General features: G+C 35.0%; 1 protein-coding gene across 2 annotated transcripts in view; it reads right to left on the bottom strand.

Annotated features, from left to right (window-relative positions):
- Window positions 1–27,882, bottom strand: part of RFX3 (regulatory factor X3) — a 289,095-nt gene that overhangs the window by 156,575 nt on the left and 104,638 nt on the right. For both annotated transcript variants that reach the window (XM_060153464.1, XM_060153465.1), the window contains exon 2: window positions 922–1,046. In XM_060153464.1, coding sequence (XP_060009447.1) covers window positions 922–1,038 — 117 coding nt within the window. In that variant the 5' untranslated portion in view covers window positions 1,039–1,046. The remainder of the gene's footprint in view (window positions 1–921; window positions 1,047–27,882) is intronic.

Below are 27,882 nucleotides of genomic sequence, written 5' to 3' on the forward strand. Positions count from 1 at the left end.
ATATAACCTTGAGTCCCTCTGTCTATAATTTAGGAAAAGTTATTCCCTCTCCCTAATGACTTATTTATAATTGTAAAAGGAACATTTGCTAAACTGTAAAAGCAACATTTTCTCTGATACTGACAAATTACAGGTAAATCTCAAGTCTCGAGATAATGCTTTATGACATGATTATTCTCGCATACTTTCTCACCACTCCTTAGAAGAAATGACAGGCCAATGTGTTCACAATCCAAAGGAGGACTATTAACTGGCACAAAATTGCACTATTTTGTCAGCATCTTTCCAAAACAAGCTAAGCGTCCCAAGTATGAATAAGCCCTGTAGTAAACATGTGATGATGAATTCATTCTCTATTTTTTAAATGGGATGAGTCAGATTTTCAGACCTTTAAGATAATTTAATTTTCATTAAACACTATTTATCAGTCACCATAACGCCCAAGCACTTTCCAAAATGTCACAAAGGCAAAATCCCTGCCTGTAAGGTACACACATCCTCTCCTTTATTAAGTACTACTGTGAGCCAATTATATAAAAATATGATTGCCGACATTTCAATACGAAAGAAATAGGAAGATGTGATAAAGAATAAGGAGGGGAGAAGAGGAGAAGAAAACCCAGTTAGGGTGGCCAAGTTAGAAACAAATGCTCTCTTTAGGACTTAAGAGGCTCTTTTGGAATAAGGGTTATAGTTTGAGTATTCATCTTTTTATCCCTACAGCCTAGCACAGAAAGAACGTGGCACATCCAGGAAATGCTCAAGAAACATTTGCTGACTTAATCTAAGAATCGAACGAGGCCTATTTGGGCATCCATTGTGCCAGAAAGTATTATCTGAATCATTTTTTAGACACAGCTATGTTGGAGAGGCAGCACAAGGAAAGGCACAGCATCTTCTCTGGGAACAGCAGCTCCTTACCTGTTGTTGTACTGGTACTTGCTGTACCACCTGTGTAGGCACTGCTGCTTGACTAGCCACAGATGTCTGTAAAGTCACTGTCGAACCTGTGTCCGACCCGGTCTCTGATGTCTGCATGATGGTCTCTGAAATTTATTAAAATAGAAAGAAAGTTTAAAATGCTCTCCTTATATGACTAGCTGCATTACATTTGTTCTTAATATCCTATACTGAGACGAACTTTCCACTCCCAGAATACCTCTTACTCCACCCAACATACTCATGATATTCCATGCATGTTTAGAGTCATGTTGCCCACTTTTAAAATAAATACAGAAAATTACTAATCTACATTTTAAAAATCTCCATTAGTACCTCTTATTTTGAGGCTATAAAGGTTGAACTTCATTGAAATCTACCTTCCTTAGGCCTCACCTGTTATAAATTGTTTCAAGCACAATATAAACTAGTCATATTATAAATTATGTCAAGACACAATTCTCAGAACACAAATCCTAACTGGATGCAAATACGTCATAAACTGTACTTTCTAGACACTTTTATAAACTACAGGACGTCACTGGAGGTGTACAATTTAGAATAAATTGTTTCTAAGGTCCTTTCCAACTTTCAAACTTACTATTCACTGATTTTTAAAAATTAATGTATATCCAAAAACCAGCTGATATACCCTAAATTTAGCCAAAGGATCAAGCTCACTAATTTTCTTGGCTGTGAGATGATATGGTACTAAAATTAAAGTTTAATTATACTCTACCCAAAGACAGCCAAACAGCAATAATGTTTAATATTTTGAAAGGTAAGAAGGATCACTATTGTATAAGTGAGATTTGTAAACAAAGACATGAAATTTTACCTTCTCTCATTCACAGTTCAACATGGTACATTTTTCAGTTCTCATGTGCCTGTCCTACTAACACACGATTAAATTTTACTGTGTGCACTCTAACAAGTATGGTTTCTTAGACCTTGATATTCCCTTTTGTTACTGATGCAGTCAATATAATAAATGTTAATTTCTTTGCTACTGAGCAGGGATCCTGGGGGGAAAAACAATATTTAATTGGTAGCCTAAGAAAACTACTGTATCATGGTTTAAATCTGTGAACAGTATGGTGAACATTAATTTCCCCTACGAAAATTCTGAAAGAGTATTCAGGTCTTTCAAGCAGAAAATTAACCCCTCTCAACATCTTTTGTCACAGCATGACCTCTTCCAATTTTTTCCCCAAACCTTTTCTATCATCTCATTCAATTTTAGAAACAGACCTCTGAAGATATCTAATCTACACTTATTTCATAAATGAGAAAACTAAAGCCCAGAGAGGTTAAGAGACTCACTCAAGGTGACAGGACTAGAGAAAGGACTAGGCCTTTTCAATCTATGCTTTCTTTACTTTCTAGACCTTGACATTGGTATCACTTTACGTGATTGACTATTCTTATTCCTTTGTTAGTCAAACCCCTAAAGCAGCACAATAAAACTTAGAGCATACAAAATATACAGCAGTAAAGCTAACATCGATAGAGTATTTAACACATGCTATGTCCTCTTCTAAATGCTTTACGTGTTAATTCATAAATAAATCACTCCATGTAACAACCCAATGTGGTTTGTATGATTATAATATACATTTACAGATGAGGAACCTCAGGCACAAAGACTGAAGGTAGCTAGGGGCTTAAAAAACAAGGAAATTGATGGCTACCACCCCATTTATTTGGGCCAGCTAATGTTTAGCTCAAGGAAATTGTTAATTTATGGGAAGGCTAAACTATAGCTGCCAGTTTTTCCAATTTTCCAAAAGAAGATTTTTATGTGAAATCTCTCAAGATGGTGGCTAATTAATAAAAAATGTAGCACTGATCTCCAAAGACACACACACACACACACACACACACACACAGCCCTTTGTACTAGTATTAAGACCACGGATATGCCTGAAAATGTTTGAAAATGACAGTATTCACTATATAAAATTCTTGCCTAATTAAGATTACTGGAGGACTAACAGTTCTCGAAATTGGGAGAGGGGATACACACAATAGGAACCCTATCTGTGCCTCTTCTTCTTTATTCCATTGTAGAGGGAAAAAACTACCCTCCCCCAAAAGAAAGCAAATGCCAGTGTCCTTCGATTCATTACATGTTATACTTATAGACAATTGATGCCATTTGTGCTACAGCAGAGGGCTATTAGTGAGAATGAGGTGATGCCTTTCTGCAGGGAATGAGGACCGAACCAGATTTTAGATATCATCTTCAGTGAGTTTTTCTTAGCTTCTCTTCCCAACTCCAAGACAGGCCTTTGTCAGTTTAGTACACAAATGAGGAACACAGAGTTGCCAATTATGGGTTCTTGTTTAAGCTGTTCAGTCAAGGGGTGGATGAGATTCTTACAGTTAAGTCACTCAAACTAAAACACCCTCCTGTTTATCCCAGGGTTGGCTGAGAACTTTATCAAGGCTCTCTCGTGTGTCCAGGGGTCTGTACTGCAGACCAGCCTACACACCTTTTTTGGTATATGACTCATAATATGACATCCACTGTTTTAGACCAAATACACATAAGAATATACATAATGAATGTCTAAAAAATTAAATGTACTTTTAAAGCAATTCCTCAATAAATCACCCGAGAGGGCTTATCTGAAGATAAAAGGCATAGATTTGGAAACTGGCTTCCTATGGACCATATTAGACTCGATCGATAGGCTTTGGCACAGAGTAACTACAAATTAAAATTCTTAATCGTCAACCTTTAAAAATCGAAGATTTTGTGTTAAAAACCAAATTTCCAGATTCTCGTGAAAAATCTGAAAATCTAGAAAAGGTGAGCCCATATTATGTGTTTTATACACAAATTATTTATATGACAATACATATTCACTGGCTTGGCCTTTATAGGCATTTGAGGCATAAGAGCAATACCTAAGCTTTGACTACTTTACTAATAGAAATGTGTAACTAGATGATCGGAACTAAGATCTTCCTCATTTTACAGATTGTCAACTGAGGCCCAGAGATGTTAAGTCGCTTAACCAAGGTCAAACTATGGGAAATAGGAAAGTGGGAAAAGAGGGTTTGGACATAACACTAAAGCGCATGCACTAAACTACCAGACGAAAGTCTTGAGTTTCATCAGAGATACTGAATAGACAGACGTGAAGGGAGTAAAGAAAAGCAAACTGGTGAACTTTTAGAATCAGAAAGGAGGAAAAAGATCCCAACTATTTAATAGGAGCAACCTTTACAGAATAGAGTGGGGAAAAGCAGATGGATAGAAAATGATGGCTTATATAACTTAGAGAGTCACAGAGAATTTTCCATCCAACCTCTGGCTCTATGTACATACCACATTAAAACCAGCACAGAAAGCCTAATCCAGAACAACCAACAATTGTCACAGAACAACTTGTTTAGTTCCAAGTTACTGCTCATCATCCAATCTCCTTGGCCCCTGGATTACAGGGTCATGCCAAATGGGATAAGAACGTAGCCTCTCAGTTTGGTCTCCATCTTTCCTTAATAGACACAACTTCCTTCTCCTCTGATTTCATTGTCTTCCTCAGGTTTGAAGTAAAGGCTCTCTTTGCCTAGGCCTCAGGCCTTGAGAGGATCTCAATCACATGCCTGCCAGAGACTGGCTAAAAAGTCATAACCAAAAAAAAAGTCATAACCATAATTAGGTCTCTCATTTAACAAGTCTTTTCCAGGTGCCACACAATATGCTAAGTGCTTGAAATATATCTTTTCATTTAATCCTCAAAAAAAACCATAATGGAAATGTTGTTATTTCCACTTAACGAATGAGGAAACTGAAGCACAAACGGATTAAATAACTTGCTAAAAGCCACACAGATGGTAAGAGTAAGAGCCTAAATTCAAATCCAGGTTTGCCTGACTCTAAAGCCCATGATGTTACCACTATGTATATTACTTTGCAAAATCATGATGAAAGGCTTCCAAATGGAAAGCTAGAGATTGTTGGCCTGAACAGCAAATCTTTGGGATTCTCAATCTATCCTATTTGATCTACACTTCGAATAACAACAGTGAGACAGACATCTCTTCTCTCTCTGACATTGAAATTAGCAAGTATTCTCTCTCTTTCTACTGAGGCCATAATAAAACCCAACTAGTAAGTATTTTTTCCAGAGGCATTTTAACTGATTAATTCCAAAGACCTGATTAATAGCAGATCAATTTGAATGTTAAAGCATGTTGAGGAGTGTAACCTTCCTGCCAAATTTTCCTAAACAGATCATTTAAACCCACTGACACATTTAGAGTATTCTGGTAGCTTTCCAAAATTTCTTCAAAGCAGGGATCATCACATGAGGGCAGTGTCTTAGCATGCTTCATTTGTAGGTTTTGTTTTAGATCCAGTATAAAGGTTTGTGTGTACATGTGGGGTGTTCCCATTCATCTAGCAGTGGTTTCTGGTGCTTTGTTTATGTTTGGGAGTAATCTGGTTAGTTTAGTTCCTTCACAGCCTCCTTTCAAGTGATATTTGTTTATCAGCCACAAATGCAGTCACATTAATCCATTTTGATAAGCTAAATAAACCCCTGCAGTTTGTCCATGATGCAACCTATATGTAAATGAGTTGTATATTCTTGCAGGAGAGACATGCACGATTTCAGTCTAGTCATCCTTGCCTAATGTGGCTGTCAGGTATGTCAAGAGCAACAGATGCTTGTTTGACAAAGGACCTTTTTATTCTGGCTAATTAAGCAGTTGGACACACCCGCCTGTTAACGGTTCTGCTTTGTATAGCCAGCTCTGGCTGGCTGAATCATGCGAATCTACAGCTAAATAGGCCACGTTTTGAAAGAAGGCTAATTAACCCCTAGAAGAAGGAAAAGAATATTGCAAAAACCCAGCTGCTGAATGCAAAAAGATTACCGTTTCTTCAACCTGATGGGCAAAACCTAGGCAAAGCAAATGTGTTTGGAACAAACATGCATTATTGCAAGTTTCAAGGCATTCAAATGTTCTTTGTGAAACTTCCTGAAGATTATTTAATACACTCAAATTCACAGCTGGATTCCTTTCATCACACACTGTACATGCCAGATTAAATGCTTAAATAGTCTGACCTAATCAATTACTTATCAAACAGAACTATGTAACTGGGCTCGCTTAAACATAGGTAGTATCATCTGATTTTTATTGGTGTTTTTCTTCCTGAAATAATTTGCTTTCTAAAAAAAAGCAGAGTCTGCAAAGTTTGGTTCCACTCCACTGACTGACGATATTGTTTTTTTACACTGAGGAATGTAACAGGTTTTAATCCAGTATAAAAAATAAAAACCTGTAATTTAATTTTCAAGTACAACAGAGAACTTCCTTCCTTTTTCCTTAGTACAGAAAAACAAAAGATGGTAATTCCAATTCCTATTTGAACCAAATTAACCAGTATTATTATGATAGTCACTTATTTGTATAGTGAAAATAAATCACACCTAAAATGTGACATTAAAGAATAAATTATTTACTTAGAAACCTGGTTCAACGTAAGAGCAGAGGAACGCTATTTACAGAAAAAAATTGTCATAATCTAAAATTACTACTTTTAAAATACACAAGCAGTTTAACATCAGTGTGCTTTCACAGAGAAAGATCCCAAATCATAATAGAAGTTTTACAGCATAAGATTTTATTACTAATACTCTGATTAAGCATCAGCATTCTTGAATAAATGTTAGAAAATAAATACTAGCATATATAATACTCACAGCAATTGAAACCTCTATTTATTAAAATTAGACAACTAAAATAAGTCATGGTTTTTGGGAAAAAATAGCTGATATGTACTTTCCTGAACATAAAATCAGGATGAAATGTATACATTTCTGACTATTCTGGAGTAGATGATGAAAATATTAAGATTATTCTAATTCTTTAGAAAAAAATTAAGAATATTAAGCATCTTTCAAAGTCAACAATATAATGTAAAATGGGGCATATTAGAATTTATATATATATGGTTAAAAATAATGTGATAAGTTTTTTTGAAATTGACAAAAATATATTGAGCTGATTAATTTACCTACAAATGTAAAACTCTATGACTTTGCTTTTTTTCCACTTCACTGAGTACAAATGAAAGAAACTGGTTAAGCTATAAACTACAGTCAGCCTTTTTTACTTAAAATATACCTCTGTGAAAAGTTTATTCATTGTAAAACACAGGGCTTTATCAAATCAATATATCAGGTAACTGAAGAGATGTAAAAGGAAAATTCATGATTTTCTATATTATAAAAGCTCTGCTTCTTTATTTAGGTCTGATGTTGTAATCCTCCCGACTATGTACAATTAATCTTTTATACTAAATTGATCTGTAGAAAAATGATGGAATGATAATAGTGTAGACTGTTCGGCAGTCATCTTCCTGTGATAACTGATGACAGAGATTAATGTTGGCGATGATTAATCAGCACACTAGTAACATATACAGGTTGCCTGGGTAACTTTTTTCACTTTTCACACAAAGGTTTTTTCTTAACTAATTCTTCCTTTGACTCAGAATAGATAATGAAAAACTGTTTCTTTGGAGAAGACAAATCAAATTACTTTAACAGTTTTTATCTTAATGAATTAATTAAAAAATAAAACAATCTATTAACATATTACTGAAGCCACACTGCTGAAATGATGTAAGAATTTTGTTATGTGTTGTTTCTAGTCATCAAGAGAAGCTGTTATCAGGCACAGAAGTAATTCTGGGGAAAAGACCACCAGGTGCTTGTCCAGTCTATTGCTGATGCCATCCTGGCATTTTCTCTCACTCACATTCATGAATTAATAGGCAAATTGGTCTCACCTAGATGACATAAGCTAAAAACTGGGAGTGCTCACATAAAAGCTAAAGGAAAAGAAAAAGAAAACCAACAAACAAAAATTTCTGAGTATCCTACATTTTGCTTACTGGAAGAAGAGTCTGAGAACAAAATGATGTAACATACAGAAAGATTCTTACCAAAATCTATGAGGCAAACCTATAAATGTTTCTTACTATTCGTCAATCCAATCCTGACAGTGACTAGAACCTATGAGATGGAGTATTTAATGATAATAGCACTTAGAACTGAAAAATGATGAACAAAGCATTTTATCATAAATCAATCATTTCATTATAGTAATAAGAATAGCTACCATATACTGAGCATTTACTATGTGATAGATGCTTTACATCTTTGCATACATTTAACCCTAATTTCAACCATGAAGTAGATATTCCCATTTTATAGCAGAGAAAAGTAAGGTTTAGAGATTAAGTAACTTGCCCAGGATCACAGAACTATTAAGAGATAAAGCCAGGATTCAAGCCCAGGTCTGTCTCACTCCAATAATGGCACCCTGACACTGGATCCTAGTCGGCTACACAAACAGCAACAGCAGTGAGGCTATTTTAGTGAAATCAACTTTAAAAGAAATAAAGTAGTCTATAGAGACTTTGGGCACTAAGAAAGAATTCTAAATTTGAACAAATAGACACAAATATCACGTGAATGGCAAATACGTACTGTACCTAGTATGTGATCATTATGATGCCATCAAAGCTATAATGCTTATGATACAGAAAAGCATATCATGGGTTAAAAGAGATCTGCACTAGCCTTGTGTTCACAGAATATTTTATGGAAGGAAGAGGAAATAATATGAGATTCATTTATTTTCAAGAATTTAAATTTGTCTTAAAAATAAACAGTCAAATGAGGGTCCATTTAGGTTAGTACCTATACATAATATTATACACAAACACAAAGATGTTCACTCAAGCATTACTTATGACAGCCAATAATAAGCAACTGAAATGTCTGTAATTGGGGAGCTAATAAACTATATCCCTATAATTATCCCTAATAAATTCTATATCCCTATAGCGGAATACTATACAGATCTATAAAAGTCAGCATGGAAAGATGTTCATAATATTGTAAGCATAAAAAGCAGGTTGCCAAATAATATGCAGCCTACAGTGTAATTTTATTCACAGATATAAAATTGCATGATTTGGTAAAATTCTTAAGGGTATACAGTAACATCAGTGTAACTCCTAAGGACTCCTGAAATATGGGCCTTCCCAAAACAATGATCATAACTTTGGGTGGCCTCAAGCTAACCTTGGGCTTGCTGGTCAAAAACAACATGAGCTCCAGAGACCCATCTCACCCCGGAGCCATCCCAAAAAGTCAGTCTTAGATTCTGTAAAACAGCCCTTTTAATCCCCAAAATACCTATATAGTATTTGATCTGTTCAGTAGCTGGGTAAGAGCTCTGTCTCCCTTCCCACTGAGTGGCTCAAAACTCTCAAAGGGCTCTAAAACACAACATTTTCAATGTTTCTAATGGAATAGTCTATTTAAAAAATTTATCTGGGGATTATATCTACAGAGCCACTCATTGCTAGTTCCACAATCTGTGTCATTTTCTGCTGAAAGAAGGAAATCTACAGTAATACACATTCCCAAATGTCAAATATGATCCTTTCCTTATGACACTCGCCAGAACCTATTGTCCAATCTAGAATAAAGATATGAATTTCATTTCTGCTCCCTTGTATTCAAACTCATAAGAGCAGTGGCGCCTCTTCCATAGATCTCAAACTGGAAGAGGATATAGGTGGTGAATCTAAGTGTTTAGTCCCACCAAGGAAACAGGTACCCCCTTTTTAAACGAGCCCTAGTAACATCTGTTTATTCTTTCTACATACCCTAAACTTTACACAAAAGTTTTATCTTTTTTCCTCTACACTTACTAGTGGGGTCTTAGCCACACACATGGAAGTATCCATACTATTTTTTGCAAAGAGAGGGCAAAGATTGGCTTAAAAGGCAGCATTACTTAAAGAGCCACAAAAGAAAACAAGCAGGTAATGTTTCCAAGCAGGGTTTTCTTTGGATTTTACAGGGAATGAAGTAAAACACGAGTTCTTAATTTCCTTCACACCAAAAAAGGCTCCAATAACAACTTTCTTCTTGGATTCTCTTCCCCACGTAAAAAATTTTTCTGTTTTTTTCTACCTTATTTCTTTTCCTTTTTATAAGAGTAAAGAATAGAGCCTTTTGCAGTTCCTAACTATTCCAATGACAGGCTCAAAGAGATCAACACATCTAAAAGGGGAAAACAATACTGTATAATAACATTGCTAATAATGGAAATAATATACCCCACTTTGAACGTACAGTATCTTAAAGAACTGAATTCTCATTACTTACATTTTTTTGGCAAATGTAGTGAACATGGGAGTGGGTGGACTTGAAAAAAAAATCTATATATTCACACATACATAAATTCTGGAAATAATTGCTCTAAAACATAATGCTATTAATCAAGTGAAATTTTTACACTGACTTTCATTATAAAATGCATACGTAGACACTTGGAAAAAAAGTTTGGCTAAAAGATGAAAATTAAAACAGATTGAAGATTCTAGCTAACTCTGTGCATTCTCAAACTTAACAGAAAATTTATTTCTCTCTAAAAATCAGTAAAAGTTGAAATAAGTCAATTACACTGAACCAAAAACACTTCCTTCGGAGCTTCTTTTATGGAATTGGTGATGCACTCTGAACATGGCTGTCCTTCCAACTCACTCTAAAGCGTTTTCTTGGCTCCAAAAACAATAGTTCCTTCTCAAGTGGGTTATCTTAGGCTATCTCATAAATCTATGGTTAATACCCCTTAGCTAGGATTATTAATATGCTTAAAATCACCTGTAAGTTCTTTATTATTAAAAGCTATTCTCATTATGTAATGTTTTATGTAAGTGTGAAATTTCACATAATAAGTTTTATTTCCACACTTCCTCCCCCTCCTAACCTTTGATGGTCTTCCAAGGGGGCTAAAAGAGAGGGGAGAACTCTTCCGTTATCCCTTAAAATACATTAAAAGTAACTGTCCTATCATTTCTTTTATCACCAAACTTTCTCCTCTCAATTCCCAAATCTAGTCAATCACTGAGGCCAATGCTTCTGCTTCCTAATCTCTCTAAAAATCTATTCACATATCTTCATCTCTCTGGCTCCGTAGAGTTGAGGCCACTCCCTACAACAGGTTCCCAGTGTCCTCAGGATAAACTGCAAAGCCCTCAACAGGGCTTTTAAGGCTCTTTAGAATATAGCTCCTGCCTACCATTTTCCAAAGAGTACTATATACAATCCAGCCATATGGAACTACTCTCAGTTCCCCAATCCTGGAAGGGGAAGTTCCCCAATCCCACTTTAATGGATGAGAAACAAGAAGTTCCCACTGACTCAAACAATTTTTCCTTCCCACCTCTTCTCCTCTTCATCTTTCAGATCTCAGGATAAATTCCACTTCCCCCAGATAGTCTCCCAAACCACCACCACTCTTCCCTCTCCCTGCCCCGCCCTGCTTCTAAATAAGTCTGGGTCTGGTGTTTGTCTGAGTGTTCCTACAGCATCTTATTTTTACTCAGCCAGCAGCAATTATCATATTGTAGTGTAACTGTCTCTCCAACCAGATTATAAACACCCTGAGCACATGGACCATGCTTATCTTTTTCACCTACAAATATGCAACAGTGCCTAACACACAGAGGATCTTCAATTTGTTGAATGAACAGATGAATCTACAAAGAGGATGAGTTTAAGACCCTGCTGAAACATTACTATTAAAGTATGCTATATCAGATGCATTTAACACTTAAAAATTGTGTAAAAATAGTTTTCTACTAGAGGCAGTTCCAATCAATTTATTCATTAAGAATGTTTTCTCTTAATTTTCTAATGTGACTTCACTTTCAATTCCCATTATGGCAAAATTTTATAACAACCCCCATATTCTAATATTTGTAAGCCTTAACAGATTTTGTGTATAATTTTTTATAAAGAAACAAGATAAGGATTAAATAAACTCAAATAAGCAAATTAAGTCTTCAGCTATTGCTCTGAACCTCCTGACACATCAATTACTATTTTAATAAGTACACCTGATTCACTGAATTGTGGATTCAGATCCAATGCTCTAATCATGTCATCTTAGAAAAAGCAGCCTGGTATGCTTCCTTTGTTTTTATGAGACAGAAGCACTCAGAGATCTTTAATTTTCATAGCTGAAATGCTAAGAATAAGTAATTAGCCTAATAGTAATTGTTCTAACTTCATCATTAATTAACAACTTGAAATTTATTTGAGCTTGGCAACATTCAACTGACATTCTTCTATGTTCTCTTAACAGTCATTGAAACTTTTCACAAAAAAAGGGTATTTCAAGAATCCTCTAGTTAAAATTAGTTAACACATTTATATAAGGATTTTACATGCTTTATTTAATCTAACCAGAAATCCTGTGAGGTAGGTACTATTATTATCCCACTTTTATGGATGATAAAACTTAGGCCCAAAGCTTAAATAACTCTATGAGCGCCAAGATCACATAGCTAGAAATGGGCAGAGTGAGGACTTGAATATACCATACCATCTATTAGGTTCCGGTAGCAAAAATTGTTTTTTCTTTCTTTCTTTTTTTAACCTAGCAATATGCTGTATTAGGCTTATAATATGATAATTTAAATGTTCTACAGACCAACTACTATGTAGTCCTGTCTAAATAGCAGTCTTTTCCATATTTTTAATCTTCTACAATATAGAAATTGGACATGCTGTAATTTGTTAACCCAGTTACTAATGTTCCATATGTTATCCTCCAAAAACCATTAATTTCATTTCCAGCAATACTGAGTACCTGACAAGATGGCTGTCTATTCTATTTTGTAGATCTCAGCAAACACTAATAAAAATGCTGAGTCGTGGGTTCTATATCACTTCTGCTGAAGCATTAACACAAATAGGCTTGTTGGAATTTGAATCAGGGCTCAGAAAATGTTCAAAAAAAGTACAATATCTTTTCTTCTAAAATCTTAAGAGTTGAGCTCCCAGGTGCCCACCATCAATTCCACTTCTAAATTAGTAAGAATGACTGGCTGCAGCTTCTTAGATGCCAAAAGAAGGGACTGTCTCAACTAGTTAATTCACAAAAAAACTGATTTTTGGTGAAACCAAAAGGTCTTTGGCACAAGTGCCAGGAGTTGTTGTTCCCTGATCTTCACATTCACAAATGACCTTCAGCAAGTCCAAGAAAAATATATTTAACGCTACTACCTAATGGCACTGCAATCAAGGGTAGTAAATGGAAAGCAAACAGAGTTTTAAGGAAGGTTACAGGCCAAAGGCAGTGTTCAGAAATACTAAGCCCCCATACCAATGTTCTAGAATAGTCCTCTAGTCCAGCTAACATCTCTATTCCTGCTTGAGCACAGGACCACCTTTCCTTGGCATACGCCAAGTGATTCATCATATACATTGATTATTTGTTTTGTTACTTCAGTCAAATATTCCTATGGGACATATTTTGCTATGGTCATAATAAGAGCAGAGAAAAATAAAAATTTCTCAGTTCTCACCCAGACATTTTATTGTACTTCTTCAATGTCTCAGAAAGCCTGTGTTGTGGTGGCCATGGCGCACGCGTGTGCGTGCTACACACACACACACACACACACACACACAATATGGATATTTAGCATCAAAAGTTATGCTGGACACATAGTAAGTACATTACACACATGCATATACACACAGAGGCAGAAGACCTTCCAAACAGTTCCAACTTTGGCTATAGGGCATGGCTGAGGAAAAAACACTCTAATTCTAAAGGCAGTAGTACTCTTCCATTACAGTTTCACTGTCCCCCACCCCTGGTAGAGATGGTGATGGGGGTATGATAACACTAAGTTTACTTTTCCAAAAATCAACTTGCTAAGGATCATTTTGCCTAATGGCCAATTTGACAAATTGACCAATTCATTCAAAATTTGTTTCTTTTAACCATTTATCCTGTGGACATAATTTGTATTGAATAAAAGTTTTACAGGGCCTTTGAAGATTTCTTTGACACTTACATTGATGAATTCAAAGTTTAAATTTATCTGAAATTTTGCTATGAGCCAGCACACTATAGCCTACCCATAACTATATTCTGGAATTTCACCATTTTCTGGGCCAATGACTTTTGAGAATGAGCATTTATTTTAAATTAAAGGGCTGTGCATGTCTTGAATGTCATGGAGTTTATAAATGAGAACAGGGAAGGTTTATTTCTTTTAACACATTTTTCACCCATTAAATGCATTCTATACTTCTCTTAATTCACACATTTGTTAACCACTACAACTGAATAAATATATAGCTTCACTTTTAAGCAACTGTAAAGAATTCCGTATATAAAATATCAATGACAAATTTGGCACTCAGCTGGGCTATACTGATAATATTTCTGTTGCAAAATGTCTGTGGTGAAATTGCTGTGGAAAAATTAAAACCAAATTAAAACTAATTAATACTTCCCACCAAAAATTTCAAAAGATTTTGTGACTAATGCAGTGTGATTTGTGATAAATGTTATATGTAGTTAATAGAAACATATTTTAGGCAGTTGATAACTTGGAAAACTAGTTTTAGGCAACTAATAAACCAGAGTACTTGGTAAATTTAACAAAATTGCCACTCAGTGAATTTATGTTTCAGCAAACTGCTTTTAGGAGAAATATCCATTCAGTAAATGATCACTCAGTAAAAATAATTGGGGAAGGGGGTGTAACAGGTTTTCAGATAAATGCCCTACTTCTCAAATCACAGCATTTAAAACTTAAAAAGTATCCAGGAGATCTAGTTCAGGTCCCCATTTCACAGAGAATCTGAGACCAATAAATCAAATGGATCCATTAGTATCAGAGTTGGCATTAGAACTCAGAATTCCCAATTCCCAGTTAATAGCTCTTTGTAACAGACTATGGTGTATAAGAGAAGAAAGAAGGAAGGCACTCAAAAAGAAGTAGGAAGGCCTGCCAAAAGCTCAAACTGCTTATTACACAGTGAAAGAAATACTTGTGACATGGAGAATGAAACCCCAAAATAAGAGGGTCTCAGACATTTTCAGGTTTCTTTCTCACATAAATGATTAAGGTACTCTTTCAGGATATTTAACAAGATTTCAAGGCAAACTTTGTGTGTGTATAGAGATACCAACTAAAATGGTTCACTGGATTTTATATTCTGTAGAGACTCTGAATCATCTTGCAAAATTGTTTTTTTCTCAGATACATGGAGCATCTTGGTGACCTAGGCTCACTATTGTATTATTACATGGAGTATCTGAGTGTTTTACGCTCTGAATTTTATTATTACAATATCTCTGTATGTAACCTACAATACATAAACTGACTAACTGCGTTTACACTGAAATAAGGAAACCAATAAAGGCTAATTTCTAGTTTTCCAGGAAGAAGGGGGAGAAACAAAATTCAACACCACGGTAATTGCCATCAAAATAAACAAGGAACAAATTCTGAACTTTCACTTGCAGCAAATAACTGTAATTTTGGGGTGTGAGACGGAAACCTTTTAAATGTAATGGCTTGTGTAACAGCTTTTACAAGGTGCACTTTCCACTGTCAAACAGCAAGAAATGCTCATAAGGGTAATCAGTTTTGGATGGCACGTTTACAAGCTTTCCACAACTTGTACTATTTATTCATGTTAAAATGTTTTGCAATTACTTCTTTACATATTATGTTCATGCTTTCTTTTAAAAAAATTTTAAAATTGTTTTGTACAAATGTAACTCCAAAACCAACCATATTGCTTGAATTCTTTACTCACATACTGAGTAAACTACATTTTGATACATCCTGTTGGTTTTTATGACCTCATAAATTGTCCACAACTAATTTACACAGTAGTACTTCTGCAATATCGAAGGACATTAAAGCTGGGTGAAAGCAAACACCTCCCAATATAACCTGCTCAAAAACTGCATTTTTTTATGTCACCTTTCTTATGAAGGTAATATAAATGATTTTCTTGTTGTACCAAAATAGTAAGCTAATACGTACATATTATATTCAAAACCATATACAAATATGGGCTGATTACTTCTCATGGTTCTGCGGAGTCATTTTTCATACAAACCAGATTTACAAGGATGGTTTTTTTCTCAGTGCAACTGAAAGGTTATTTACAATGAAAACTCCATTCTCTTTCCTTACAAGGTTTACTCAACACTGAATGATATATTTTTTTTCATTAAGACAACAGTAGAATTTTTTTAACGTAGGCTAATGAAACAATCATTCTTCCTCACCCTTTCTTTTCCTTTCCCTCTCTCTCCCCATGTCCCTTTCTCCTTGTCTTTTCTCCCTTGCCTCTTTCCCTTTTACCCATTCTGCTCTACTTTCCCAAGTATAAGGACCTAGTTAGGCCCATAGTTAAATAGTAGCCACACAATAACTAACGCCTCCCAATTGCTCTAAAGCTGAGTCAGCAATGTAGCTTAATTACGTCAATCTTTTTTTTTTTGAAATTGTCCTTGTACATCTTAACAACTAATTTTGACATTTTCCAGAGGCTTGATCTTACAGTCACATCATTTCAATCATTATAGACATCAAAAATAACAGCTAAACTATTTTTCAGTACTTACAGATAAGCCACATGTCCAAAGTATTTGGTATCTCAAAACAAAGCTTACAGTGAAATTAGATCACCAGTGCTGAATATTCCTGGCTTGTACTTTCCAGACTACAGTAGAACCACTTTATAATAAGACCATAACAGTCAACACTAGTCACATTGTACCTCTTTAAGTGGTTATGTTTAGAGCAATGTAGGCTCAGAGAACTCTAAGGTCAGACAGGCCCTTCAAGGTAAGACCTTGAGTCATAGTCTAGGCCATAGTCTCTCTGTTTCAACCTCCACAATGAAGCTCTACCATACCACTTGACCAGGGATATTATGAATTATAGAATTTAGCTCTTAAGGTGACTTCAAGGTAACTCCACTTTATTTTTGTTTTTAAGCATATAAATAGTAATTAGCAGTAGAAGCAAAGGCTTCCAACAACTGAATAAGGAAATATTTATTAATTCATTTTGCTTTTTTTCTTCCTGAGAAGACTCTAAACAAAAATACCATTTTCTTAGGGTAAAAATATTGAGTAAAAAGTCATAAAAGAAAGGTGCAAAGGGTGAAGCTGACATTTCTGAAGTTCAACAGCTGTTGCTCCAAACCCATGTATGTCACTGAAACCCAAGTCCCTGAGGTGGCTTCCAGAGATGCAACATGACTGCAACAAAAGCTATCACCTGGTTCCAAAACACAGGAGGCTGTCCATTGTTTACTCATGCCAACCCCATTACAAAGTTATTTTTACAAAGAGAGGGAAATGTATGACTATATTTGAACTTCCAGGAAAAAATTACAAATTTCTTACTTTTTAACTTATTGTTGCTGGCAATTCTAGTGTTAAATTCATTTTTCTTCCAAATTGAATATTAATAAAGCTACCACCAATGCTAAAAATCTATTTATTGTTTAATATGAGTTGATAAAAATCAACAAAGATAACAGAGCAATCAAAAAATAAGATTCCAATGTGTTGTATATTGATGAGTCTAAGAATGGCACATCTGAAGTCGGTTCTTAAAGCACAGGCTTTATATACATGAAAATTTATCTCCATTTAACAAGAAAAAACAAAAAATCCAAAAAGCTCTTTCCTTGGGAAATACATAGAATACATAAGTTTCTACAAACTTTGTCACTTTATAGCAACATCTAATTTTTTTTCAGTTATAACCTGTTCTCCTAAAGAGAACTTGCCCAACATCTACCTATTCTTAGAACATTATTAAAATATTTGTTAAAGCATAACATAATACACAGCAAGTAGAACTTTTTAAGTGTACTCAATGTACCCCAAAATTATTTTGTTAAATATTATGAATAACACTCAACAATAATTAACAATTCATAATTTAAGTGATTTATGTTCCTTCCCAAGACTATATAATCAAGTTATTTTTATACATGAGTTAAATTAATATTTTAGGGATATTTTATTATAGTTTATGATTTCTTTGATTTGCTCAGAAGTGAACTCTTTTCCTTCTATTTTATTTTTAAATGGCCCACGTTCAGCATTTAGATTATGCTTTTTTTATGTATAGGTTTAACTTGAGGGGGAAAAAAACCCACCTCAACAGAAAAAATTATCTACTGCAGAGACTGGACACTATTTTTTTTTTTTTTAGACTGGACACTATTTTTTGAAGAATTCGTCCCTGCTTCCTTTTCTCCTTGCTTTGAAGACAAGAAACCAGTGCTTCCTGAATGTGGAATTTAACCTACTAGCTCACTGCTTTTTAACACCTTTAGAGTCAAGATAGTTGGAACAAACATAAGCTAAGTTCTGTAATACAGCAGTTCTTCTGGCAACTGTGAGTAAGGCTGCAAGCGAAAAACCTTTTAAGCTTTGTTGCATGGTATCTCAGTGTGGGAGGATGAATACTAAGTAATAAATCAGGAAACAGAAAAAAAATTATACCCTCCACCTAGATAACATGAAGAAAGTTAAGTCTGGTGTTTTGTACCCAAAAGATTCTACCAATAAATCAGAATTGCTCTCTTCCAACCTCAGCTCCTCAGTTATATTCAATTTTTTTTTAAAAAGCCACCATTTATTATTGAGTGCCTACCACTAAATTTAATACTTTAATTCTCATTACAACCTTGTAAAAATGTATGTTGTTCTCTACTTTATAAAAATGGACACTGAGGTCCAGAAATACTTTTTCAAAGTTTTACCACCAATAAAAGACACCAGGACCCACATGGAACTCCATCTGACTATAAAATCTATGTTCTTGCCATACTCCAGTCTGCTTGAAATTTTTTGCTTGTTTTTCATATTCCAAGTTAATAGAAACAAAATTTGGGTTTCACATTTGAAATTTTCACTGTTATGAGAATGGCACTCTTAAGAATAAAATCATGGTCCTGCAAAGTCAGTGAAAAATTTAAAAACATCATGGCCTTCTTTAGTGTTCATTACACATGCCAGTTTGAAAGTCCCCCAGAAATATTTGGGGTTTTACCAAAAAAGCACATATATCATTTTAATAGGTACAGTAATAAACTAATAAATTATGCTCACAACCTATGTACACCATAAATTCAAAATTCACTTGTAGAATGTAGGTCACTGCCTTTAGATACTGAAAAAATGGCAAGATTAGGGAAGCCTTAACTTTCCTGGCTGCCTCCTATTTTATTCTCTAACAAAGACTATTCCCTGAAGATACGTTCTTGTCCTTCTGTGTTCCACTATGCACACACTGTCCCCTGAATAATATTGCAGCCTTAATATTCACTTGTATATTATGATGACTTTCAAATCTACTGTCCTTCTTCTTCTCATCGACCTAAATTCTAATAGGGAACTGCCTCTTTGCAAATGCTGTACAATGAGACGCAAGATGATATTCTCTCTCATACCACACCTCTCTCTGTCCACTGCTAGGATTTAGAGGCTAATGTCTCTGATTGCCCTAGCCTCTAGCCTTCCTGAAGCTTTATTCACAACTTAGATCTCCCCTGAACTCTGAACCTATTTCGTTTAATTATCACACCCATTCATGGTAACCTCATCTACATTAACTTTATCTTCCCTGACACACATAACAAATGTTTCCAGGTCTAAAGGACAGAATAAAGTTTGAAGAGATACTTGACTGTGAAAGTAAACTAAAAGCACTTACTTCGGAGTCAGGCAATAACTTCCATGATCCTTACATGGCAAGTATATTTGAAGTCCTACAGCGTGCCAAGCAATTTAATTAACTAGGTACTTTATAAATGCTACTCCATTTAATTTTGACAATCAAGATAGAAAACAAATATTATATGAGCACATAGGACAACAACGCTATGAGGTGATTATTATCTATATTTTAGGGCATAAAAATTAGAGTGGTTAAATAACTCATCCAGGGTCATATATCTAGCAAGCAATAGTGCTAGAATTCAAATCTAGGTCTAGCTGACTTCAAGACCACTATTCCTTACATTATGCTATGTTAGGCCTATTTTTGCCATTTACTGCAGTCACTTTAAACTGAGCCTCATTTTGTTCATCCACAAAAAGGAAGGGTGTTATTAATGTTCTTATGGGAGGAGCAACAAGCCAGTAGGAGGGCATCTGAAGTGAGGCACTTTTCAAAGTCCTCACATATGCACCAAACATGATTCTAGTATGGTCCTCCAACCCATTGCCCCAGCTGCTGCTGAGAACCACTGGCTTTTCTTATACTGTACAGGAGGTGGTATAATATTACATGATGGTACAGTATGACAAGTTAAGGAAGCATACTGTAAACCATACAGTAACTACTGAAAGTATAAAACAAAGAGGTATGGCAATAGCCAATAAAGAAGATAAGATGGAATCATAAAATTACTCGAGTAATCCAAAACAAAGCAAGAAAAGAAGAAAAAGAAACCAAAGATTAGCTAGGACAAATAGAAAACCAATAGCAACATAGTAGATTCAAACCTAACCTATCAATAATCACATAAAATGTACTTTAAACACACCAATGGAAAGGTAGAGATTGTCAAATCATTTAACGAACAAAGACCAAGCTAAATGTTGTTTATAAGAAATCCATTTTAAATATAATGTCACAGATAGGTTAAAAGTAAGGACTGAAAAAGATATACAATGCTATATCAACACCAGACAAAGTAGATTTCAAAGCAGGAAATATTACCAGGAATAAATGGGACATTTCATAATGATAAAGGAATCAATTCATCAAGAGAACTTATTGATACAATGCTAAATGTTTATGCACCTATTATCATAACATCAAAACACACAAACCAAACCTGACCGAACTGAAAAACAAAAAATAGTAAAATGCACTACTATCATAGATGGAAATTTTAAAACCCATCCTTCAATTCTTGATATAACAAGTAGACAGAAAATCAGTAAGGATATAGAAAACTTGAACAACACCATCAAGCAACTTGACCTAACTGACATTTATCGAATACTCCACCCAATAGCAGAATATACATCCTTCTCAAGTACATACAGAACAATTAACAAGACGGACTATATTCTGATCACAAAACAAGTCTCTGTACATTTCAAAGGATTCAAATCTTAGAAAGTAAGTTGCCTGATCACAACAGAATTAGAATCAATAACAAAAATATTAGGAAAAATACCAAATACTTTGAAACTAAGTAATATATTTCTAAATAACCCATGGGTCCAAGAAGAAATAAAAAGGCAAATTAGAAGTATTTTGAACTGAATGAAAATGAAAATACAACATTTATGAGATGACTTACGCCCTCAATAAATGTGAAGGAAAAAATAGTTTAATCAATCAGTCGTCAGATTTTCAAGTAAGCAAAACCAGGAATTAAGAATAAAAGAACGAGGATCATGAACTCATAAAATATTGAAACTGGAAGGATTTTAGAAATCTTTCTAAAATGTGTAAATTCACAAAATTTATAGAGGAAATGGTTCCAGGAAGAGCATACAATTTGTTTAATAGGGTTTATAATAGTAAATACTTTAAAATGAGCAGTCTCTGCTAGTAGCTACATTACACAAATGTCTGAATACTTTAAATGTCTATTTTCATCTAATAAAAGCAGATAAAGTTTTCATAAAACAGATGTGCACATTTCTGTGCCTATGTCTGATTAATGTATTTTGTGCTTTATATGTAAATTTTCTATACTTGCACACACAGTATAATAATTAAGGGTACTAAATTCTCAGTCCACATTGCCTGAATTCATACTCTGGCTTTACCACAACTAGTAACCATGATATCAAGCCAGTTATTTAACCACCCATGCCTCAGTTTTTTCAACTGTAAAACAGGAATAAACCGTAAAATGAGAATAAGTTCCTACCTCCCAAAGTGATAAGGATTCAATAAGCTAACAGCTTTTGTGGGCTTCAAATAGTGCCTGATGCATAGTAAGAGCTCAATAAATGACAACTATTATTATATAGTACTGACTTATAATTACTTGAGGCTTATTAGTCAAGACAATGACTTTATTTTTAATTAGGTGACATCAATTGAAATAGGATATCAGCACAGAAAAATGGGTTGCTTCCAATTCATAAGTGTTAAAAAAAAAAGCTCAGAAGTTAATTGAAAGCCAATGTCAAAACAAAGCTGGGGCAATTTCTTTTCAAGGCAAGAGACAATGATCCAATGAAAAATTATTACATGGAGTGTTTTTGGACCAACCAACAAATGTAATACTATCAACATACGAGATGATACTAAAGTTACACAAAAGGGCTATCCTGTTGCCTTCATCTATTCCTTCTAATGGGCTCCATTCAACTAGAATTTATGGATTTAAATATTATATTTTTAAAATGACAAAACATTCATTTCTAAGTTTGTTTTAAAATGGATAAAAGGCAGCATTCAGCAGTGTATTTATTTGAACAAATTCCATTTGGTGAAAACAAAATAAATGTGGAACACATTTCACATTTTTTATTTTATGCAACTTCAATGCTTTCAACGCTGCATATATTACTAAAAGCACAAAAATAGATGCTGTACTATCAAATTGTAAAGAATACCAAATTGATATAATTATACTTTATAATTTCTTCCAAATATCAAAAGGACAAGTTTTTTTTTCTTAATTAATTTCATGTGTCTCTTATGTGTTCTACAGAATCAGGTAAAACAGGTATATTTTTACTAAGTAGCTCCAAATTTTCATGTTTTAATAACAACTACTATTTATAATAGGTGCTTCGTCTTTCTGACGATGACACCAAAGCCTCCTCAGCTGGGCTGAATGAGCATGTGCCTGAATCAATATGGTAATAAGATACCAAATAAAGTCTGACTTATTCTATTCTACTGTTTTGAGAAGTAGGTGAGAAGACTTTCTATACCTTTAATAACAAAACTAAAATTTCACCCATAACCTTAGCATTTGTAAAACACCTTTCTCCTCTCCTCATACCACACAGGCACTTTTTCTTCACACTCAAAATTATGAGGAAGCTTCTCACGATGGCACAGAAAAGCAGTGAGTGAGACAAGCTGGATGATGCAGAAAGCATGTGGATGCCTATGGTGCTGCTTGTCCTTCAAGCTGCCTCTCAGCCTCTATCCATCCTTCAGCCACCCAGACGTAGATTAAAACTCTCGGCATGTGCGCTGCCTTCCTCAAACTTTTTGTAACTATTATCAACCAGTAGCTTTCATCACTGGGAGAAGGATCGAGGCCAGGAAAACACTCATGTACAAGTAGAGTATTAATGGAACATTCTATGGTTCACTGAGCGTAATGCCTACCAAGAAGATAACAGAAACCTAAAGACAGAAGCCCAGAGCAAAGAAAGAAGTCTAAGATGGCTTTGAAGGCTGTTCGAGGTCATCAATTATTATCATCATCAAATACTTACCTAACCGGTGTGAGATGATATCTCATTGTAGTTTTGATTTGCATTTCTCTAATGATTAATGATGTTGACCATTCTTTCATGTGTTTGTTGGCAATCTGTATGTCTTCTTTGGAGAAATGTCTATTTAGGTCTTCTGCCCACTTTTGGATTGGGTTGTTTGTTTTTTTGTTATTGAGCTGCATGAGCTGCTTATAAATTTTGGAGATTAATCCTTTGTCAGTTGCTTCATTTGCAAATATTTTCTCCCATTCTGAGGGTTGTCTTTTGGTCTTGTTTATGGTTTCCTTTGCTGTGCAAAAGCTTTGAAGTTTCATAGGTGCCATTTGTTTATTTTTGTTTTTATTTCCATTTCTCTAGGAGGTGGGGCAAAAAGGATCTTGCTCTGATTTATGTCATAGAGTGTTCGGCCTATGTTTTCCTCTAAGAGTTTGATAGTGTCTGGCCTTACATTTAGGTTTTTAATCCATTTTGAGTTTATTTTTGTGTATGGCGTTAGGGAGTGTTCTAATTTCATACTTTAACATGTACCTGTCCAGCTTTCCCAGCACCACTTATTGAAGAGGCTGTCTTTTCTCCACTGTATATTCTTGCCTCCTTTATCAACGATAAGGTGACCATATGTGCATGGGTTTATCTCTGGCTCTTCTATCCTGTTCCATTGATCTATATTTATTTTTGTGCCAGTACCATGCTGTCTTGATTACTGTAGCTTTGTAGTATAGTCTGAAGTCAGGGAGCCTGATTCATCCAGCTCCATTTTTTGTTCTCAAGATTGCTTTGGTTATTCGGGGTCTTTTGTGTTTCCATACAAATTGTGAAATTTTTTGTTCTAGTTCTGTGAAAAATGCCAGTGGTAGTTTGATAGGGATTGCATTGAATCTGTAGATTGCTTTGGGTAGTATAGTCATTTTCACAATGTTGATTCTTCCAATTCAAGAACATCGGATATCTCTCTATCTATTTGTATCATCTTTAATTTCTTTCATCAGTGTCTTATAATTTTCTGCATACAGGTCTTTTGTCTCCTTAGGTAGGTTTATTCCTAGATACTTTATTCTTTTTGTTGCAATGGTAAATGGGAGTGTTTTCTTAATTTCACTTTCAGATTTTTCATCATTAGTGTATAAAAATGCCAGAGATTTCTGTGCATTAATTTTGTATCCTGCTACTTTACCAAATTCATTGATTAGCTCTAATCATTAGAGGAATGTAAATCAAAACTACGGTGAGATATCATCTCACACCAGTCAGAATGGCCATCATCAAAAAATCTAGAAACAATAAATGCTGGAGAGGATGTGGAGAAAAGGGAACACTCTTGCACTGTTGGCGGGAATGTAAATTGATATAGCCGCTATGGAGAACAGTATGGAGGTTCCTTAAAAAACTACAAATAGAACTACCATATGACCCAGCAATCCCACTACTAGGCATATACCCTGAGAAAACCATAATTCAAAAAGAGTCATGTACCAAAATGTTCATTGCAGCTCTATTTACAATAGCCAGGACATGGAAGCAACCTACGTGTCCATCAACAGATGAATGGATAAAGAAGATGTGGCACATATATACAATGGAATATTACTCAGCCATAAAAAGAAACGAAATTGAGTTATTTGTAGTGAGGTGGATGGACCTAGAGTCTGTTATACAGAGTGAAGTAAGTCAGAAAGAGAAAAACAAATGCTGTATGCTAACATAAGAAAAAAAAAAAAGGTCATGAAGAACCTAGGGGTAAGACAGGAATAAAGATACAGACCTACTAGAGCATGAACTTGAGGATATGGGGAGGGGGAAGGGTAAGCTGGGACAAAGTGAGAGAGTGGCATGGACATATATATGCTACCAAACGTAAAATAGATAGCTAGTGGGAAGCAGCCGCATAGCACAAGGAGATCAGCTAGGTGGTTTGTGACCACCTAGAGGGGTGGGATAGGGAGGGTGGGAGGGAGAGAGACGCAAGAGGGAAGAGATATGGGAACATATGTATATGTATAACTGATTCACCTTGTTATAAAGCAGAAACTAACACACCATTGTAAAGCAATTATACTCCAATAAAGATGTTAAAAAAAAATTACCTAAGCTTTACCACTTACAAAGTATTTTTATATACATTATTTTATTTGATCCTCACAATAGTCATATGAAGATATAGTATAGATATTTTTATTAATAACTATATTTTGCAGGTGAAGAAATTGAAGAAGTTCAATTGAGACTTCCCTAAGGTCACTTTAACTATTAAGTGAGCAGGAACTTAACTTCTATTTTTTCCAAAAACTAACTGCATATTTCCGTCTTCCAGCTATACATTGCTGTATCCCACACAGATAAAGGAAAAGGGGCAAATTGAAGGAAACAGGTTCCATACTGGACAAAGTGAGCAATTATTCTTATAAACCACTATTTTTCCCTACCTACTTTTAATCATCAGTTCCATTCCTTCCTTTGCTCCTTACCTCCCTTCATTCCTGGTTCTTTCATTTAGAGGACCCAATGGACAGAAACCATTTTGTCCATTTAAATCCCTTAGATCCTGATCTGCACAACCAAAGATATCCCTAGGACAAACCTGCAACCAGTAACTATGGATTCCCTTCTATTACGTTCTCTGGCTATAACAGAAACTGACCTAAGGAATAATGAAATTTGTGGAAATCTCAGACGTAAATATTTCTACAACATGCCATAAAAAGCAGGCAGGCAATAAATAATGAATATAGTATCTAGTGGACCAATACGGTATCTCCTGTTCCCTGCAGGCTGGCCTCACTCAGTGACTGACCTAGAAAAAAAACACTGAGAATAATAAACTAGGCCACAATAAGCAGCAAAATAATATACTAATGAACCTCTAAAGAACTACCTAGATCATCATATTAAGTGTTTACAATCTTTCTGAACTCAAAGCTTACAAGGTCTTGAGGAGCATGTCAAAACGAAGTAAGTGGAAAATGCCAGCAAAAACAATGGAAAAGAAACCTCTAGTGATTAAATGGAGTTGCTAAAGAGCTGAATATCTGCCTTTCATCTAAAACTTAAAATAAAATGAATATTTAACTCTACAGACATCCAACTCCACAGAGATAACCACTGTTAACATTTTTCTAGTCTATTTTATGAAAGCATATGACAGGAGGAGTGTGCGTTTTTAAAACAAATACTATCCAGTACTTATTATTGTACAGAATAGCAGGTGATTAAAAACTCTTAGCATTCCAAGTCCTTCACCTATATGAAATCATCTGAGCATCCCACTAACCCAATGACATAGGAAAAAAGGATATCATCCCTATTTCACAGGGGAGGAAATCAAGGCATGGGACTTGTTTATGGTAGTTGTAGGGATGCGATATGACATAAATGAAATATATAAAGTAACCCTGGTAGAATGATGCTGTCTCCTTTAAACATTTCCTTCTACACAGTTTCTCTTTCTCTGCCTCTCTGCTCTACTCTCCCCAACACAATGGACATGAAAGCCTATCACAATGTTAACTCCAACAGGTAACTTGAGTCCATTAACAGGGTCTACAGCCCTGTCGATGGGAACTATTCACTCCAAAAGCCAAAAATACTATGTTTTGTTATAAGTGAATTTTCAGGAAAGAAAAAAAAAACAATGGGAGGGCATGAGGCATTTGGAAAAAGAGACCTGATTTGTTCTTTAGGATAGAAAAGGTGCCTAAGAAAGGGCAGAAGTGGCTATAGAAAGGACCAGCAAAACGGGAAGCTGGAGAACAAAAGTCAATTCACGGAATTTACTCCAGGTGAAAGATCTTTAGCTAAACCATCCTCACATATGTACCTCTCATGTGAGAGGAAAGCTGGTCTTGTTTCAGCCTTATAAACGTTTCCCTACGTTACCAAACTGATCCTGAAGCAAATTTGGGTTTTCTGTGTTGTTAATGGTGATGGTGGTGCATGCGTGTGTATTTGTATTTTAAAAAAGGAATGACCTAAAGTCAAAGGCAAAAACACTATGATTCTTCTGCCCTGGCATAGAGTGGATCTGTCCCAGCTTACAGGATTTAGAGTCTACAATATAAATGAATTTGGAATTGTTAGACAGCAAAGGAGAAACCCATTAACCACTGCTTTATCAGAAGCACCTCTTCTCTACCCTTGGATGCTATGGGGAATAAAAGATCTTCGAATTGATTTACAGATCAAATTCAACTATTTGAATCACTCATTATTCTAGTTAAGAAGGTTCAATAAAAAGTCAGATTTATTTACAGTTCTGCCCAATTTAGCTACTCGCTTAGGAGGCAAATAATACATATTATGGAGTGAAAACATAGTATTCAAGAAACAAGGAGACATTGACTGAGCACCTGCTATGTGTAAAGATCTGCTACATATAAGACACATTGAGAAGCAAGGGGTTTTATAAACATGAATAACTTCAAAAGGAGAAAAGTATTTCAGAAATATGATTTCAGTATAATGCCTGACTGGACTGTCACAATGGAGCTATATTTAAAAAAACAAACATACAGAAAAAGAAGCTCTACAAAAATAGTACTTTTTGTCAGAGAGCTAAAGATCTGAGAGAAAACTGGCAATCCTAAGAGGATAAAAGATGAAAACAAGTTACTTCCTAAT

The sequence above is a fragment of the Lagenorhynchus albirostris genome, chromosome 7 (assembly GCF_949774975.1).
Source record: "Lagenorhynchus albirostris chromosome 7, mLagAlb1.1, whole genome shotgun sequence".
Classification (NCBI taxonomy): domain Eukaryota; kingdom Metazoa; phylum Chordata; class Mammalia; order Artiodactyla; family Delphinidae; genus Lagenorhynchus; species Lagenorhynchus albirostris.